This window comes from Poecilia formosa, unplaced genomic scaffold (genome assembly GCF_000485575.1).
Source record: "Poecilia formosa unplaced genomic scaffold, Poecilia_formosa-5.1.2 Scaffold116, whole genome shotgun sequence".
Taxonomy (NCBI): Eukaryota; Metazoa; Chordata; class Actinopteri; order Cyprinodontiformes; family Poeciliidae; genus Poecilia; species Poecilia formosa.
Genome location: NW_006800055.1, coordinates 431,715 through 451,820, shown reverse-complemented (window position 1 = coordinate 451,820; position 20,106 = coordinate 431,715). Strand labels below are relative to the sequence as shown.

At 41.2% G+C, this 20,106-nt stretch overlaps 1 protein-coding gene across 3 annotated transcripts; it reads right to left on the bottom strand.

Moving 5' to 3' along the window:
* Window positions 1-308: 308 nt before the first annotated feature.
* LOC103143823 (UPF1 RNA helicase and ATPase) lies at window positions 309-19,268 on the bottom strand. Of its 3 annotated transcripts, none has more exons than XM_007560525.2 (24): window positions 19,000-19,268; window positions 18,315-18,457; window positions 16,906-16,995; window positions 16,106-16,273; window positions 13,804-13,984; window positions 13,554-13,715; window positions 12,274-12,361; window positions 11,921-12,019; window positions 11,699-11,807; window positions 10,057-10,216; window positions 9,838-9,956; window positions 9,585-9,749; window positions 8,625-8,739; window positions 7,263-7,406; window positions 6,267-6,480; window positions 6,064-6,181; window positions 5,202-5,358; window positions 4,952-5,094; window positions 4,134-4,308; window positions 3,985-4,066; window positions 3,743-3,907; window positions 3,238-3,446; window positions 2,661-2,783; window positions 309-1,707 (listed from the first exon to the last, which is right to left on the bottom strand). In XM_007560525.2, exons 1-23 carry the CDS (start codon window positions 19,168-19,170, stop codon window positions 2,664-2,666), a joined length of 3,297 nt encoding a protein of 1,098 aa, XP_007560587.1. In that variant the 5' UTR covers window positions 19,171-19,268; the 3' UTR covers window positions 309-1,707; window positions 2,661-2,663. The 3 variants fall into 3 exon arrangements, with proteins under 3 accessions (XP_007560587.1, XP_007560588.1, XP_007560589.1); XM_007560526.2 differs by having other exon boundaries at window positions 309-1,595; window positions 19,000-19,170; XM_007560527.2 differs by having other exon boundaries at window positions 12,277-12,361; window positions 19,000-19,170.
* Between the last annotated feature and the right edge of the window lie 838 nt (window positions 19,269-20,106).

Here is a 20,106-nt window from a genome sequence, read left to right as displayed (position 1 = left end):
AACATCATAAATCTCCAAAAAGGAATAAAATACATAAAGCAAGCAGAACAGCTTTGGACAAATCAAAATGCCACTGAAGGTAAAAAACTCTACCAGCCTGTTTTACTCCACAGAGAAGGAAGGTGGCTTTTAGTCACGACCAACATCAACCTCGCTGATTCAACAACAACTTTCTGTGGCGGCCATCTTGCTCTAAAGGGTCGTCAGATGCTGGTAGTTTAAGTCCGAACTACATTCATGTCTGTGCTGCAGCTTTTTATCTGAAGGTTGAATGGTTTTAGGCACTGATTAGCATTTTTATCTTTTTATTTCATCCCGCCGTCATCTGATCAGAGCTAACGGCGTTCCTGCTGATCAGGAAGTTTTTAAATTACAGGGTTAATCTCATCCCCAATTACAACTCCACGGTAGTTTGGCCAAACAGCCGCATCTTTTCTTCATAAATATTTAGTTTCTGAACTGGTTTCTCCCTCAGCCACCTTCCTTTTCTACCTCTCAGTGGATCGATTGCCTCGTCGTTTCCTCCACACTTATCCCAACTCCAGCGGGATTCGTTCATCGGGTGTGGAAAAACCCCACTTCCCCCGAGGATCCCCTCAGCACTAAGCGTTTCAGCATTCGCCAATCTAAGCACACAGAGTACAGTCAAAAATAAAATAAAATAAATCTGGTCATGAAGCGAAACGCCAACCCCCGCTGTCGTGAGATTACAGTAGGAAAAAAAAGCCTGAAGCTGAAACATCAAATGACACCGAGCCAAATATTCATTGCTGGTCATGTTTTGATAGTTTCACCAACTATTTTTTTTTTTTTTGTTGCAATTTTGTGCTCTGTGGTAAGAAAGGTATTCAGAGAAGAAAAACTGTCCCGTGGCGATCACCACGTCGGTCGGCGGGATGTGCGTCTCATGCCTGCCTGAAGTCTGCGCGCCGCGTCCGCCGCCGCCTCGCTGGAGACCCTGTGGCGGCGCCGGCGGTTCCCGAGGCAAACGAAGGCATTTCGACGTCAGACTGGAGTGTTCCTGCGTCCTCTGAGAGGGAGAGTCGACTGCTGCTTCCTGCGGAGGCTGCCGAGGAGTCCGGGCCCGGCGGGGTGTCCTCCCCCGACGAGCCGAATCGTTTTTAATTCTCTGGGACGTTGAGGCAGGTTGGCGGTCGGCCCGCCTCCAGGTGAGGTCGGGGGGAGGGAGGGTCGTTTTGTTTCTGACACAGTTTCTGTCCAAATTTTAAGAGTTCTTAAAAATTCCACTGATTGGCTTTGATCCTGGAGCGTTTCCCAGAAGCTTCGGGAGTGGACGGCCGGGGTTGGGTTGGGGGGAGCGGAGCCTCTTGGATTCTCAGGAGAGACCGCGGATCTCTCGTCTGTTTCCCTCAGCAGCCCGACCTGATGCCGCCAGATCCTCGACTTTCCTCCTTCACTCACCGCGGGCGTCGCCTCCCGCCTCTCTCTCTCTCTCGCTTGCTCGCTCACGCGGCCTCTTTCCGTCTCGCTGCCCGTCTGTTAGCGCTCTCTCCTCCTCCTTCTTCTTCTACCCTCCCATTCTCTCGCTGGTCATCGGTTTGGTTTCGCTATCCCGTCGCTTTCACTTGGTGGTGCTTCGGATGTAGCAGAGGAAAACAGGTATCCATTTTATGTTTTTATTATTTCCCAGATTAAAAAGCTGATGAACTAAGCTCAGCTCAAGCCTAGCTCCCTTCTTCAGGCAACCTGGAACACAGAAAGCCGCTTTTCAGATTGGTTTTTGTTTGCATTTAAAGCTGCAGAATGTAAATTTAATAAAAAATATATTTTTAAAATATGTTACAGTACGGAAGGAGACAGATAATCGGTGGAGGGAAAAAGAAAAAATCAAATGAAGCTCCTCTGTCTTTTCCCAGTGTTAACTGGAAACAACCAATCAGAGCCCGGAGGCGGGTCTTAACGCTGTCAATCATGTCTCTGATAGCAGGTAGTGTGGCCACCGATGGCAGCAGACAAATGGTTTTCCTGCAACACTAAGCTGCAGAGGAAAACAGGTATCCATTTTATGGATACCTGTTTTCTAAGCTGTTTCTCTGCCATTAGCACATTGAGTGGCGAGTACATGAGGATGATTGACAGCTCTAAGACGCTTCTCCTGGGTCCGATTGGTTGTTTTTGGTCGGGAGCACAAGAGGAGATCGATCTTTTCACAGATTATCTTTGTCATGTTGCCACAACATGGTGAGTTTTAACAAATATGTAAAAAACATTTTTTAATCAACGTAACATTCTGCAGCTTTAAAGTTTATTTTGATTTTGTGTCTTGATTAATACTAAATAAAAAATAAAAACATTAATACTCAGGCGACCACTTTAAGTGCAAAGATGCAACATTTCCAGCTTTAAACATTTTATATATTTAATTATTCATATATTTTCCAAATTAATTACAGACCTTTGTATACTAAGGCAGCACCGTAATGAAAACTTAACACTGTTATCAGATATTAATGACAGGCCTGTTATGGTGAGAAATAAACCAGGTAATTTTATGAAAGGAAGCTGAGAATTTGCAATAATTTTCTTGTGTCGCATCTCAATCCATTTAAAATAACAACCGTTTCTCTAGCTGTTCCTTCACTGACTGATTGGCTAACTGATTTAATAAATGTGTTGGTGAGCGAACTGCAGCTACTTACACTTTAGTACTGTGACAGTCCGGTCACCCCGCCATGCTGGTACGCACGTTCACCCTGGTAAGTGGAGTCCTGGGACAGAGCCACGTCGATCTGGGACTTGAACTCATCGCCCAGGTAGCTATCCTGCAGGAGAAGACAGGAAGCACCAGAAACACGCAAATCAACCTAAACGTCAGCATGAGGAGGAAAACACATTTCCCAGATAACGAGGAGTTCACACGGCTACTGGAGACAGAAGATGGATTATTTCCATCTGAACCACAGCGATTTATTGAAAAGTTACTTTAATTTGATTATTCTTTATTAAACAAGAATCTCCAAGTATATTGTAAAAAGCCTTAATTCATGGTTATCCAATGATTAGCCAACAGTCACTGCATTTCAAGACGGTTTTTGCTTGAATGTTAAGATACGAATGATAAATAGATATATTACGCATCTCAAACTGTTTGTTTTATTGAATTTGTAAACAGAAATCCAACTGAATTTATCCAAACGTCACAAAAATAAAAATAAAACAACCTTAAGTTTTGATGTTCTGTGTAATAACCGGTAGATGGTTAAATCTGTGTGTTACCTGGGACAACTCTGGCTGGGAGAGGCCAGGTTGGCTCATCTGAGAGGGCTGGCTCATGGAGATGTAACCCTGAGTCAGCGGCCCCTGGGAGAAGGACTGGGAAGCCCCATCCTGGCTGGCCTGGCTGTTGGGCCCGTTGCCCTGGTGAGCCGAGCCGCGGACCCGCTGCCTTCCTCCCCGGCCAGGTTTACCCTTCATGGCACCGCGGCCTGAAGACGGAGGAAGAGACACAGAGGTGAGAAAAAAATAAAATCTACAAAACCAAGTATCCAAATAAATGATCATCATAAGGCTGGAAAAAATCCTCCAGAAGTTTCCATGTTTTCCTCTCTAGCTGCAGCGGCCTGCAGACGCTGCTGCAGGCCGCTAACAAGACACAGGCTGCAACAGGACGCTGCAGCAAGACGCTGCTGCAGGCCGCTAACAAGACACAGCCAGTGTCTCGTTTAAAGAGTGAGAAGTCACACACCAAGCTAAGCACACAGAGAGAAGACGCTCAGAGTACCTGCAGCCGGGCCGTTGGTCTGACCCAGATAGCTGGGCGGAGGCATCGGGGGCATCACCAGGTTGAAGGGTATGGGGATGTTCATGGCCGCCATCTGACCCGGCCCGGTTCCGATCATCCCGATCTGATCGTGAGTTTGGAAGTACATGTTGGACGGACGTCCAGCTGGAACAGAATTCAGCACATCAGTCCAGGACAAACGCAGACGACGGCAGAAACGGCCTGTGGTTTTAGATAGGTACCGGCGCTGCTGCGGTCGTAGGCGGAGCCCGGGATGAGCGCCTCGCGGGCGTCGTACATGGCGGTGCTCATGAAACGTCCCCCCTAACATTCACAGCAACATTAGCTCACTGAAACCAGAGGGAAACCTTCAGGTGGATAAGTTACGGACCGGGTTGATGGTGTTGACCAGCTTGCGAGGCTTGCTGAACTGCATGAGGCTCTCTCTGAGGTTGTTGAGCGGGCCCTCCACCAGAACCTTCTGCTCCTTGTAGTAGTTCAGCAGGTTGTTCCACAGCGGCTGCTTGGACAGCGCCTTGGGGTTCCCCACGATGATCACGCCGTACCTTAAACACATTTTAACTAAAACTAATACTGGATTTGGTTTAGATCAAAAACAATAAAAGGGTCATCTTGAATTTATAAACACAAGATTATTAATAATTTAATCCAGAGATCAAAATATTCAAAGATATGAATCAGAGATTCGGCCGCTGTCAAATAAAAAAATAAATCCATATTTTAATCAACTGGAACGATAGTTTCCATATTGATTACTAATAATTATTTAAAGGGTAATTTTGTTTACAGGCATCATAATTCAGTTTATTTATGTTTTCAGTCGCGCTCTGCAAAACTACAACATCTTAAAGTATTTCTTGTCTAGCTTCTACACAAAATATCTTGAAATAAGAAACTAAATTATATGTATAGGAGCTTCTTTTAAGCCAATAATTCCTTAATATTGATGAAAATGTATTAGTTCTACTGGCAAATTATTTCACTTTTAGCATGAGAAAAATATCTGGCTATACGTAAAATAATCTGTGAATGGAACTGGTACACCGACATTCTTTATCCAACAATATTAAGAAATTACTGACTTAAATCAAGCTCCTATTTCTTGTTGGAAAGTTGCTTAATTTTGTCTTATTCCATGTGTACTGTGATATTTGCTATAGAAACTTGAACAGTAACTTGGCGACTCACTTTGCTCTGGTCAGCGCCACATTGAGGCGCCGCGGGTCGTTCAGGAAGCCGATGCCCTGATGCTCGTTGGCTCGAACGCAGGACAGGATGATGAAGTCCTTCTCTCTGCCCTGGAAGGCGTCCACACTGGCGATTTCCACTTGCTGTCCAGAAACAACACAAGTGAAGAGTTGAAGTGACCAAATAACGTCCCGGGTCATTACTCAGCTGTTGTAGTTTGAATAAACTGTAACCGTTGGGTGTTAGTGACCTGGTACAGCTTGGTGTGCAGGGAGCCGCTGAACTGCATGTACTGGACCAGGTAGGAGCGCTGGCCCTCGTACGGCGTGATGATGCCGATCTGGTCCGGTTTCGCTCCCGCCTTCAGCAACCTGGTGGTGATTTTCTCCACGTTTGCTGCCTCCGTCCTGGAAAACACCAGCATTTCATTAAATATGAAAAACAAATGGCTACAGATTGGATCAGTAGTTCTGGTGTAAAGAGTGAAGTGACAGCTTAAGCTGGAGGATAAATTATCCCAGCCATAAACAATAATATTGTTGTTTTTTCAAATAATGCAAGTTGGTGTCTTCAAAGACTAATAAACTTTAATTTAGTAAAGAATAATTAACACTGGAACTGGAAGTTATTTTAAATATCCAAAATAACAACCAGAAAGAATAAAATGGAAATAAAAACCAGTACATGTTTTTGCAGTACTGCAAATATTTAGTACACTTGAATTAAGACAAAACCAAGTAATAATAAGTTTTTCTGCTTCAATATTAAGTAATTTTTTTAAACTTAAATCAAGCTCCTGTTTTTGCTGAAAAGTTACTTTTAAGTCAGTTTTGTTTAGTTTTTTTGCACTAGGAAACTAGACCAAAACTACTTGGTAAGATTTTCAGTTTTTGCAGTGTAAAGTGGATTTTAATGTCTCTGTAATTAAAACTGCTCTTCAAAAATATGAATCATTAATCAAAAGAAATTACTGAGCTCACTTTGATTTATTTTAACTAACTGCTTATTGCGGTCTCTGGTTTTTCTTTGTGGTAGCGGCCCAGACTTTGATTCGTGTCCGTAAATATTTCTGATCTTTGGATTAAATTATGAAAGAAGACGGCTGTTGATACCTGTTCAGGTATGACGTTCCAGAACTGGCGATTTCCTCCTGACCCTGAGTCACGTAGAAGAACATGGGTTTGTCCGGCTGCGGCCACTGGAAGTCGAAGCCTTTCTTGATGCGATCAGCTGGGAGAAGCAGAGATTTGTTTTCTTTAACCTGCCGATCTGCAGGAGGAACCAGACCTGAGGAAACCAGACGTTTTGGGCTCACCTGCTGTGACGCCGTTCTGCAGGGAGCCCTCGTAGAAGATGTTGGACGGGAAGGCACTGAGAGCCGGGTGCATGCGGTACTGGACCTGCAGGCGGATCGGCCGGATTCCCAGCACCACCAGTCGCTCGAACAGGGACTGAGACAAACCCGCCTTCGCCGCTTTCTTACACATCACCACCGGACCCAGCTGGCAGTGGTCGCCCACCAGAATCAGCTGCAAAACAGGCGAGTGGGGCAGAACTTCACAACCGAAACGGGTTTATACACATTTCCCACAGCGAAGGTCCAACACCTTCAAAACATCTTCAGGGTAAGTTTTCTAACTTTTAAAATAAAAACAATACTAATCAACTAAAACTCATGATTATCTGATGTAACTTATTCCTGCCTATTAATGTCCTCTGATGGTATTTTACAGACAATACAAACTAAAATATAACAAAACGTTATGTTTGGAAATGTCTCTCTCACTCTGTATGCAGCCGACGGTCCGAGAATAAAACGCTAATTTAACAAAAATCCCCCAATTTCACTGACGTAGTAGACGTATAAAGACCAACATTTAACTCAATTACACAGATTAATAAGCATATTGACAAATTAAGAACAATACTAATTGTTTCAATGTTTAAATTACATTGCTGATCAAATTAAATGCTAAACCACAAAGAAAATCTCTAAAAAAGTGTTTGCCAACCAAGTTTTCTAGCATTCAGCAAATATATTTTAGATAATTTTGGTAATCTTAATTTACCTAAAAACAAGAGAGGTTAGGTCTGATTTAACTTCAGATGGTGAAAGAAAATGTCTTTTTCCATCAGGTGTATGAAAAGATCAAACTGTAAATAATTCCTGTTTGAATATCAAACACTGAATTGAAATTCAATTTAAAGAATCCGTCAGACTGATGTAACACTCAGATGAGCTGGACTGGAGTCGTTCCTGTCATGAAGCAGCGTTTAGCATGGAGGTGGTCGTTTTGGTGCCTGCCTGTACCTGCTTTGCTCCCAGCACCACGGGGACCATGCACTCCGGCTCGGTGGCCTGGGTGCTCTCGTCGATCAGGATGGACCGGAACTGCATCTTGGCCAGACGGGGATCTCCGGCTCCGACGCAGGTGCAGCAAATCACGTCAGCGTTCTGCACAACAAAGAGGAGACAGAAGATTGATTCCTTCTGTCTGCACGGCATCAACACCATGTTCAACAAGCCAAATTAACGGCTATTGTTCCTTGAACAGGTTAGGTTACATCTGTAGGCTGAACTAAACATGTTCCGTCATTTTCCCTTTTTTTGCACAAAATCATTTTTCACTGATTATATTTTCTGCCTATTTTGAGCTCCTTCTAAAATGAGCTTCATTTTAAGTCAAAATAATCTGCTGTGGGCTGCAGCCCAAATTACAACGTTTACAATGGCTGCAACGAAAAAAATGGCTGCAAACAGATGCGCGATTATACAACCGTGCATCTTTGAAAAACAGAAGTAGAGCCTCTTGCACAACCAAGAAGAATGCAGCAAGTGTTTTCTGAATGATAACTCAACAACTAAACACTTCTCTTTTCCAGCAGCCATTATACAGCATTTAGAGAGAGCTGACCAAATATGCTGGAGCTCTGCTTGGGTTGCTAGGTGACGGGGCAGTGCCTGCTGATTTGTGATGCCACATTCTGGACGTTATTGAAACGGCACGTTTCACCAAGAAACATTTGCTTATTTCCAAAAGCAAATCTGGGTGGGATTTATTTAAACGCTTGGGCTGTTTATAAAAACAGTAGAAACCCAAATGGAAGTACAAAAAAATGCACAAAGGTGAATTTTCCATAAAAGGTCTTGTTTCAGACCTTTTTAATGCCACCTTGAATGAAATTTAAGGACTTAAAACTTATAAACTAAATATACAGGGGATGCTCAGGGGATCCCGCTGTATTACAATCAAGTTTAAGAAAAACTGAAACTCATGTCAATGCTTCTTGCACTCCACATAGCTCTAAGCCTCACATGGGTTGGCAACAGAAATGAACCAACAGCAAAAACATCAGTTAACCAGCCAAATTAAATTCCTACCAACTCATGACAGAAGGAAATCAGGAAGCTAGCAAGTGTAGATTAGCAGCTAGCTAGCGGTAGCCTGAATCGGATCGAAAACACAATCAAGATGTCTGCGCACGACTCAAACTTTTTCCTGACACAACGGTCCCAACAGAAAAACAGCGACATATTAAATTAAATCGTTGTGCCACATGAGGCCAACTTACTATTTACTTTTCACGGTTGCAGACACCATGAACAAAACAGAGTTTATTTCACAGTCCGTCACGGATTTATGGATGTTTTCAGAGAACCCTGAGCTCTCACCATGAGCAGCTCCCTCTCGGCGGTGCGCTTCAGGGCCCGGTAACGCTTCTCGTCAGCGGACGACAGCTCTCCGGTCTCATCCTTCAGCTGCTGCAGCTTCTGGAGCTCCGGCATGCTGCAGAGACCGAGAGCAGACGCTGAAACTCACCCACAGTTCAACGCTTGAACCAACAACATTTACATCCGTAGCAATCACAAATATCAGAAACATTCAACTGAACAAATTTAAAATCTAATTATTGGTTTTGATTTTATGTTTTTAGTTTCTTTTTCAGTTTTTTTTTTCATAATCTAACATGATGGGTCCCAAAAGTTTGAGTCCATAGGAAAGTTTAGATCAACCACAAGAATATGAAGACATGAGCAAAGACTGGCAGCGATGGTGACTGACGGGCTGCAGCTAACAATTATTTTATGGCATAAAAAGAAGCTAAAAATGCCACTTTTGGCTAAAGCATATTTACAGACAAAAGTGTTATCGTGAAAGAAAAATGTTTTTATAACATTTAATTACTGCTTTGAATATGTTGCTTTTATCACCAAATGATATTTATTTCTTTGAGTCTGTGTTCAGTCCAGTCAACTATTAATTAATCGTTTCAGCCCAGGTGATTGTTACCATTTTATAACTTAACCAGAACCAAACAGCATTCAGCTTCTATGCACCACCAATCCGGAATAAACTTCCAGAAAACTGCAAAACAGCTGAAACACTGAGCGTCTTTAGATCTAGACTAAAAACCCACCTGGTTGAAGTTGCTTTAGAAACATCATCAACAATCTGATGTGTAAAGACGGCACTCTAAGACGTTCTAAGACTTCATGTTTTAGTGTTTTTATGATGTAAAGCACCTTGAAATGCCTTATAAATAAAGTTTGATTGAATGTGATTGATCAACTGACTTAACAACAACTGTTAAAACACGTTCAGGCGTTTGACGTTCCTTCTTCTCCGCTGACCTGTCCATGTTGCTGATCTGGTTGTGGAGCGCCAGGAAAGAGACCGGAGACTCGATGGCCTCCCGGCTCTTGGCGCACAGCCTGACGACCTTCAGGCCGGTCTTGTCGATCTTCTCCGTCAGCTGATCCACGGCGATGTTGCTGGGAGCGCACACCAGGACTGGTCTGCAGGACCAAACACAGAAACGGTAAAGCTGCTTTAGGGAGTCGTGGCACCTGGAGATCGTCTAAATTTAAGGACGATGCGTCTTACCCATTCCCCTGCCGGGACAGGTGGTACACGATCGTGGCGGAGGTGACGGTCTTGCCGGTGCCGGGCGGCCCCTGGATGAGACTGAGCGGCCGCTGCAGCACTGTCTTCACAGCGTAAACCTGGACAAAGGGTGGAGTTTTTAATACAAATAAACAAATAAATGGGAAAACTACAACATTGGATGCACATAATGGAGGGTAATCAGAGTTTGGCTCTGACCTGTGAGTGGTTCAGGTCCGGCAGGCCCGGAGCGGTGAAGCGCTTCGGCAGCTGGCACTTGATGGTGACGTCTTCAACCTCGTGACCCAGAAGTTTGTGGTAAATGTAACCGGACACGGAGGTTTCATCGACGGCAAACGTCTTCAGGGCGCTCTGCATCCTGAGCAAAAACACAAACAGGAAGAACGAATCAAAGTCCAAATGTGCAACTTTTAGCTTCTGGATCAGAAAATATTTTAAAACTGCATTAAAATAAGGACTTTTAAGGAAGACTGCCGTTGAACTGGAAACTATAATGATATTTAAATTAAGACAAAGTTGAAATAACTACCGGATTCAACCAATGTTTATGACTTTTAAGTTGATTTAATTTCCTAAAGCTAGAATCACAATAATGAATGGAAATCTGAGCAAATGTTCCCCATACTGCCGTTTTCCAGACTTTGGGACGGATGTGAGGAAGTACCAAAAAAGCTGAAGCTCAAACGGAGTCAGATTAGAGACGGAGGAAAGAAGAAAAGTGGAATATCTCACCTGATGACGTCACTGCAATATTTTTTTAAAATCATGCAGCCCTGTATGCGATCATTAAATACATTTTCTCCCTAACAAGTGCTTTTAAAACAACACACAACATTTTAAACTTCTGATGCATTTAGGCTTCTGCGTTTATTTTCGCTCAGTCAATCAATATTGTTGCCAACAAACAAAATATTATTTTTCATAAATCTTTCTCATCAATTCTGTGTTAAAGGGACTGAAGCTACAAATCATTACAATTATTAAATATAAATCATAATTCCTGCCACCTGATTGGTAGACGAGGGTTGGCCAGAAGATCCAGGTTTAATGAATCGCAGATGAAACTTGTTTTCCAATCATCTCTGGACCAAATCTAAAGTTTTCAATAAACAAGGCCCTCGATCTTCACCAAACACCAATTATCTCCTAATTAACAACAATCTATTAACAACTCCATTTATATATCAAGCTGCTTCACGCTACAGCCACATTCACACACACTTCACACTGAAATGCGGCTCAAACTAACATATAATTGTAAAATAATTCTAAATAAATATTATAAATCATTTTTAAAATTATATTATTTTTTAAACAACTTTTCTGAGGCTCCTGGCCATTTAAACATGTATTTGTTAGGTTATAATGGAAAATGAACTGAGAAAGAAGGAAAGTTCTTCTTTCTAGAAAATAAGAATATATATTAAAACTGAAACAAACTGGAGACAAATAAAAATCCAGACTGCCTGTATTTTTATTTTTATAATTTAAATTAAGGCTGCACCGACTGCTGATATTTTAAAAAGCCTAACTTACCGATTACGATTTTGGCCGATACCAGATTTTTGTCTGAAATGTTGCTCGATAGATCAAGAAAGTTGCTGAATTGGCAACAATGGGGTGATTATTGTTAATTGTAAATGTGCAGCCATGACCTGGTCGGACGGTTTGTCAGTAAAACCTCTCTAACAGGAGAAAAGAAAAGCACAGAGGTTGATTTTAAGACCGGTGGATAAGAGCGGCTTCACATGTAAAAATCACCAATCTCCCAAAATTAAGGAAATCGGCTGGCTGACAAATCGGTGCACCCCTAATTTAAATCTTTAAAAATGTCACAAACCTGTCAAAGGAAGTTGATTTCCAAACAAAATCCACTTGGAAGTTATGAGGGATTTCCACAGGCGCTCCGACACTGCTGCGCAGCTCAATGGCAATTTCATCCCCATAGTCTTTAAAAACAAGCTATTAAGGACAAAAACAACACAGCTGCACTTTTAATCGTTTTTAAACATTACATCGATTTGTCGGGCACAGCTGAAGCTGCAGGGAACGTGAAGGATACTGTCGGGGACTTTGATGACGTGACCGATGCCTTTCCACAGAGGAGCCAAGTCTCCTTTGTAGCGCAGGCAGATCTCGTCGCCCTGCATCAGCCGCATATCTGGGGTTCACCAAAAACAAACAAGTTACTGACCCGTTTACGCTGAAAAGCAACAAGAACATCAATCACGCCCCATCACTCATGACAACAAACTGGTGAAAAAAAAAAAAAAAAAAAAAAGAAAATGTAGGGATGCCACCAAAAAAATGCAGGAAGGAGGGAGGCTGCATGCAAGTCTGATGACTGAGGGGAGTTTGGAGGGAGCTACAGCGACACCACAGAACCACTGGAGGAAACAACGTTAAAAGCATTACCACCTGAATCCGTCTTGGGAAGTGTGAAATATGCAATCCGCTTTTTGTTTAACCCCAGGTCCCACCTGACGGTTATATTGTCTTGAGTCTGGAAAAGAAAACAAACAACAACTGAACATCTGCAGAAGACTCAGTAAAGCCACAGGTGGTTAAAAATAAAAACTATTCTGAGTTTTCCTCATTTATTTCCCTCTTTTTTGCGGTGACAAACGTTGCTATGGCAACCATGGCTGCTGTTTTGAATTGCAGGAGAAGGAAATTCAGTCACTGAGATTTTTTTCCTGCTACTTTTACACACATCAATCAAAAACTCCTCAGATCAAATCTGATCTCGTATTCAGAAGATTAACTGTAAGTTTATCTTCTGAATACGATGGAGGCGTTTGAGCCTGGCAGTGAGCAGAACCGACCCGGTTTTATCAGGACTCAACATAAAGTTGTCTGAAAGCTGTGGAGAAACGAGGGAGGGAGTTTCTGCATTTACTAAAAACAACTCCGCAGTTTTACCTTTAGTCATTGAGGATCAGTGGTCTGCTTAGAAACACATTACTTTACATTAAATACTCTAATAAGATGTTTCTCATTTAAAGTAATTTTTGTAAATATTCCACACTGTACATTGTTATTTTCCATGTATAGTAGTGGTGATAATCTAAATAATAAGGCCTATAGTAGTTTGTTTCAGTAAAGTTAATATTTTCCTGTTTATTATTATTTTTCATTCTACTCAGAAATTACAAAACAGCCAAAAAAAAAGAGAAACAAACGCAGCTTTATTAAATGCTAAGTTTGTCATATGTAGGTCGTTTCTGTGATAAAATGATTCCAAGCAGCAGATCTGGGATTTTTAGGGAACTGTTGGAGAGTAAATGTAAAGAAAAATCATAAAAGAAAAAAAATGTGCTGGACTTTTCAGAATTATCCCATTTTTTGGATAACAGTACGTCCTTAACCTTATACTAAACTCAAACAACAAAGTGAATCACAAATCATACAATTTGCTTCTACAGAATTAAAAACAAGAGACTGAATTGAAACAGAAACTGAATTGTCAGTATTTGACTCATTGTCATTTGGAGCTTATCGAGGGAATGTTTAAAGTTTCAGTAAATGACAGAAATGCAGAAACGCTTGGGAGGTTTCATTAACTCCACAAAATGTCAAAAATAACCTGGAAGAAAAAACTCTGTGCGGTAATGTTTGAGATAAGAAGCAAAAATCCCATTTATTCATTTCTTCATCCTTTATGAGTCAAACTCTTCTCCTCGTGTATTTTGTACCTGAGACTCTTTTAGCTTTTTGTCGTAGTCGGCCTCCAGTTTGACCAAAGGGCCGAAGATGTTCTGGTACTGGTAGGCGTCTTCGTAGCGCAGCAGCACATGCTGGGGTTCTTCATCCACTCCGGGTTTCTCCAGGTCTTCCAAAGTAGCACCAGGATTGTCCTTAAAATAAAAAACCACAGTCAGACCGTAACGGTAAGCAGCAGACAGCGTCTCCCGCTCTAACCGCCTCGTAAAGCGGCGCTGCTACCTTCCAGAGCTCCTCCAGCTTGTTGATCTGCTGGGCGGTGATCTGCCGGGCGCGGAGCTGCTCCTGCTCCGACGGGATCTTCACCAACCAGGACAGGAAGCAGCGGTCCTGGATCAGCGGCTGCCACTGGGAGCTGTCCCAGTTGATGTCTTTCAAGCTGCTCTGGCTCGCGCACGGCTGCCTGCACGCGAAAATGAAATCAGAAAGTAAATACTTAACAAAGGCGATTTAATAACATGATCTGTAATTCAGTGGATATTTTATAACTTGTTATGCCAACACAAACCCGTGCTTCGGCCTGCAGCTGCATCGTGAACCAACACAGATGTAACAAACTGAACTGTGATCTGAAGGCTCCCACTGAACAGATTCTCACTCATCTATTTGTAATTTTGTCTTTGGAAACAAATTAAATCAAAGTAGTCAGAAAACTTTCTGGCTTTTTGACCTTTTACATCAACTTCTCAGACTTCCTTACTCAGAAAAAGGCGAATAAAATATATTTTCTGAGGTTCTGAGATGCAAAGGAGAACAATTCAGAAACTGCTAACATGTGATTATCTCTGTTGGTTGGAAACCAGAAAGTTATTGGAGAGCATTTAAAGTTAAATGGACCAAAACATCCTGAACCTTCAGCACCGCAGAGAAAACAACTTCAGGATATGTGTAAAACAAAGCAGGGCTGCAGCTAAATATTACCTGAGTAAATCTACTATTCTGATGATTAATTGAATAAAAATCTGGCAGATTTTTCATTTAACAACTTGAAGATTTTTTGTATAATATTAGAAATCCATTAAAAGATCCAAATAAACAACGCAAATAATTTTTTAAAATAAGAAAGTAAACATTTTATTAGTGAATCTGAACCAGCTGAAGCTAAAACTAAACCTCTATAGGAGTTTTGGGTCAAATAAAGTTGATTTTTATATTCAATGCTAAATAGAAAACACATTTTGAACATTTCTGGCTTAATTTCTGCTCTTAAGTTGATTTTTCAGCCTCTTTTTCGTCTGTATACTCTAATTAATTAATCAGTACTACATTAGCTGACAATTATGTCAATAATCAAGTAATCTGATTAATCGTTTCAGCCCTAAAACAAAGCTGAAGTATTTAGAAACACCACAAAGTGATCTAACTCGGATAAGGAAAAGCTAATTAAAAGAAGAATTAAGAATTAACTAAAAGAAGTTAATTGCAACTTTTACTGGAGAGTATTTACTGGAGACCGAGCGCTCTTCTGATTTAATACTCTATGTTAAAGACATTTCAATGTTGCTGTGATTCTCACACACAATGAGATCAAAAAGTGGCTGGAAAACTGGAACATGGAAACTGGAACACAATCAATCATATGTGGATGTAAAAGCACATTTTCAGCATATTGACGAATAAAACAGCAAACTGCCAAACTAAAATATAACAATCCGGAAAGACAGGTTGCTGAGAATGATTTAGTTTCTGTTCCTGATGAAGTGCGAGACGCTGGACTTGTTTACAAGTGCATCAGATCAGCTGCTGGTTGGTTTGTAAAGGGCAAAGGTCAGCAAGTGTTTAAATATCCCCACCCATATTTAATTCTGCAGCAGAGCCTCTTTAAGCAGGCAGCCGAGGCTGATCACGTCACACTGCAACAGGTGTGTAAACAAAGAACCCAAACCAAAACTATTTTTCAGTTCCAACTTATTTTTAACTTGCCTGAAGCAAAATAAATACAACTTTGTTCAATTAAACTGTTTTTTTTTTTTCATTGTTTGATATGTGGCAACTAAAAAATACTTTATTAATCCCAAAGGGAAAGTAAATATAACCATTATTATACAGTTTTCTTTCAGAGATCAGAGTGTTTCTGCTCTTACATCAAAGTTACGTCAAAACCTACAGTGTTGTCGCAGTTCAGTTAACTTCCTAGTTTCTTTTTCCATTAAAATTTAATTAAATGTATTATTTTCCATCATAGAGAACCAACCAGTGGATAAATAAGACTGTTTGAGGTTAACCATCTAAGCAAAGTTTTAAGCCTGTTTTAGGAGCAGATTTGAAAGAGAAGAGAATCTAAAACAATCATTTTATATTTTGTCAATGTTTCCCCAACAGAAATATACATAAACTGTGAATTCCTGCTTTTAAACAAAATCAGCAGACAAAACTGTTCGCTGGACTGTAGACGAAATAAGAAATAGGTGCTACAACAGACTTCTCTCCTCAAAGTGAGAACATTCATCATATCTTGTTTGTAATAAGTGTAACAGAAAGTTTAGGAGCAGTAATAAACCAGCCGCTGGTTGATTGCCTTTACCTGCAGAGCAGCACCACCACAGAGTCGGCTTTAGCCGGGATGAAGCCCAGCAGGAAGACGTTGCGACAGCCGCAGTTGTAGCACTCCAGCACCGTTTCGCCCAGAGGCCCGTCTTTATGCAGAGTCACCTCTTTACATTTGGCCCTCACCATGTGGTTCACAATGTGGCTGGAGGGGAAACAAAGGACACAAAGTCACCAAAGATGCAGAAATAGTTACATATAAACAGCTCTGGTAAAAATGAAGAGCCCACTGCACTGAACCTCAGTGGAAACCTCCTGGTTTTTCCACCAAATACCGATTCTGAACTCTTCCTGAGTTAAAACATTAGTATTACTGTTTCTAAATTAATATCAACTTGTTTTCTCTGCATTACTTGCATCTTTTTCATTATTTTTACCATTTCTTATTTTCTGCAGATAAATACAAAATTTTTGCTATGAATTACAGACATGTTGTCAGTAGTTCATAGAATAAAAGAACAATGTTCATTTTATTCATATACCTATAAAAAGTAAAATCAGAGAAACTGATCATTTTAAGTGCTCTCTGATTTTTTTTCCAGAGCTGTAATGTTTATTGATAGTATTCTATGGTGCATGACAATTGGTGTACATAACACATTTTAAGATTGGTTTAATGACACAATGTAGTAATTTAGTAATAAACCACACTTTTGGTAATATTGGCTTCAATGTGACAGCATCAACAGGAAACTATCACATCACACATATCCAACAATATGACTGTTTTCATCCACAGTCCTGGTGTGATGATCAGAGGAAGATGAGACCACAGACCTGCCAGACGTGTTGCCACGGCCGTTACAGAACCACTTCTTACTGGTGTTGCAGTACACCACACACGCTGGGTCATGGATACCGCAGTAGCTGCAAAACAAAGACATGTTTCATCCCAGAAATCTAGATATTTAGCATTTTGCATCATTTAATATTACATTATTTTAAATTCTAACCACGGATTGATCCTGCAAAACAACTTTACAAAAATATATTTATCTGATTTCCCTCTTTAGTAAAATGTTAATGGTCAACAGCAGCCTCCCTCTGATCACTGCTCAACAGAAAACATTGTCCCATTATGGGGCACTGTGTCATTCACAAGTCAAAATCACAGCAGTGTGTGCTTTCAGGAAATGCAGAACAGAGGAAAAAATTACTGTAAACAAAGGAGTGTTTGTCTGAAACAAACCTGCACAAAGTAGTGAGTAAAGTTACAAATAGTTTCCAATAAAGCAGATGTCACTAATGCAGGATGGTAACAAGCTGCAGAGCTGCTACATCCATGAAAAATAATTTACCAATGAAGGAAACGATACATTTTTCTTCCCAGGATCAGACTGCTTACACAACAGCTCTGATTTATATGATTGTTAAAAAAATAACACACAGAATTTACCTTTAATGATTTATAAAATACATAAATGTTTGCTATTATACAAAGAAGCGTGATGTTGGACCACAGATCATATAAATCATGCTATATCCAGTCAACTTGGAAGACTAGTTTCCTCTGTGAATCAGTTTTAATTTCCTTACATTGCAGCACAATTTAAAGCCAAAACCTACAAAACTTTAGCCTTATTTATACTCCCTATTCATAGAGGTCATATAAGACAATTTTCATTTAAACTGCTTGAAAGAAGCTGGAAGAATGAATCCAGTGACACCAAGATGCAACAAAGAACACCTCTGATCAGCTGATGCTTTTGTTTATATTTCCAAATAACTGGAAAGACTCCCAGATGAGTATTTTGAGCCACATATCTAAAGTGTTTCAGGGATTCCCCTCTGTGTCTCCATCACCACTAAGGCTGCACAGATATATCTTAAATACAAGAAAAGCTCTGCATCACTCAACATGTTATTCTACTAAAAATATATGTACACAGACAATGGACGCCAGAGGAAAAAAACAGGACAAGCTGGAGAGATTATGTTTCTAATCTGGGAATGCCTGGGGATTCCCCTGGAGGAGCTGGGCTGAGTGCCCACAACCTGACCCCAAACTAACCAAAAATAACAGATGGATGATCAAAGACCAGAAGGTTCATCTGAAAGGTGCTACTTTAACATAGTTAGAATGATAAAATGTGTCTGGGGTTTAGGTGACACAGTGTTAGAGGAATAATATGGAGAAAAACAGAGCAGTAGAACACCCCAGCATGTTCTGGTTAATCTCACGGTACCTGCATGCGTGTATTGGAAGATCTTTGGTGTAGTAGGTGTCTTCTTCATCCTCCTCAAAGTTGAGCTCGCCCAACAACTGGCTGGTTTTGGCCACAGAATCATCCATTCCTCCATTGTGAAGACCCTCATCAGGACCATTGATCTGTCGAATGCGTAGGGAATAAATTACTGGTCCATTTTATCTGTGATTTTCACCTTCCACATGCGTTTTTTCCATAAGCGCCATTACGGCTAACTATACTTTCACCCCAACACGAGCTTCACCTAACATGTTTACTTATAATTCAGTAAACTTTCTGCAGAGAAGCTGTTCTTCTGCTTGAGAATAGTATTTTAGCCTCTAACATGTGGTAGAGACGACCATTATGAGACAAACTCGGTGCTAACAGACCAGCTAACGGCTGAGGAAGGCGCACAGTGAGGATGTGGACACGTTGACAGATTGTCAACGGTGAAACTACTGTCATCCCAAACAACTGGAGACATTTCCGTGACTCTGTTTTGATTTAGCTATCAGAAATAAGGATGTGAGACAACTGGAGCAACTTTAAGAGTGTACTTAACGGTCTTAGCAAACGTTAGCTTAAGCTAAGCTAAGGAGGCTAGTAGTTTTAATAATAGCGGGCTAGCAGCGGCAAGCTAACGTCAGCACCGCGCCTTCTGCTGAAAATGAAAGCCTCGAACCTGTCCGTCCAACTGGCTCTGGGTCTGGCCTTGTGTTTGCGTCTGGCTCGGAAGAGTGAAGTCAGTGAAGTCGTACTCGGAGCCCTGGGTGTCCGCTCCGAGCAGCTCCGCTTCTTCGGTGTCCAGGAAGGTGAGGGTCTGGGAGCTCGGCCCGTACGCCTCCACACTCATTTTCGTCCCTTAACTTTCGCTTTACTCTGCTGTTTCCGGTGCTCGTAACAGACAACTAAACAGTGCGCAGTGTTTATTTGTTGATTTATCTTTCAGAAAGCGTCGCCAAGAGTCCGAATTTGAACCCAAACAAAAATGGAAACGATCAGAACCTCGATAGCTTCAGCGGGACCAACAGCCCAGCGGCGGTGACGAACTTCCCTGCGCCGCGCAACGTGTGACGTAACCAAGGGAGGTGGGGGGGGATTGGGAGAACAACACAGACAGATTATTGAAAAAGAGTGTTCACTCTGTGATTTTTTAGAAATGTTTCTTCTTTTATTTAATTTTCTAGAATTGGGTTTGTGGTGACACCATGTTCCGATGCTCTGTTACGTTAATTTTGATTTATTGCTTTTATAAACTTTTGTTCAGATGGCAGTACACATTTGGATGCAGATGGAATCATTTTTGCCTTAACCATTTTATTCTGACAGTTATAATGTGTAACCGTGGCAACAAATGTGTTTTTACAACTGGGAGCAGCTGATTAGTATCTCTAAAGCTCAAATAACACCTGATTTACCAGAGGACTTGAAAAAGAGACTTTGCTGATGGACCAGAGAGAAAAGGATGAAGTTCAAACCATTTCTTCCATCGATCATATCCCCAACTTCAACATTTCTTCACCAGACAGAGACATAAGGAAAAGAAAAAGCAAATGAGGTGGATTAGCAGTGACTGCTAACAACAACCGATGGTGTCATTCAGGAAATGCTACTGTAGAGTATTGTCTCTGCTGTCCAAATATTGACTTGTTGGAATGTCATGAGTCATGCGGTCGCCATACAACACCAGTCTTCAGTCAGAGGCATCAGATTACTGGCAAGATGGACTGCTATTGCAAATCTTTCCTGTTTCCTGGTTTATCCCAAAGTATATTTGTGTTTGAATGGC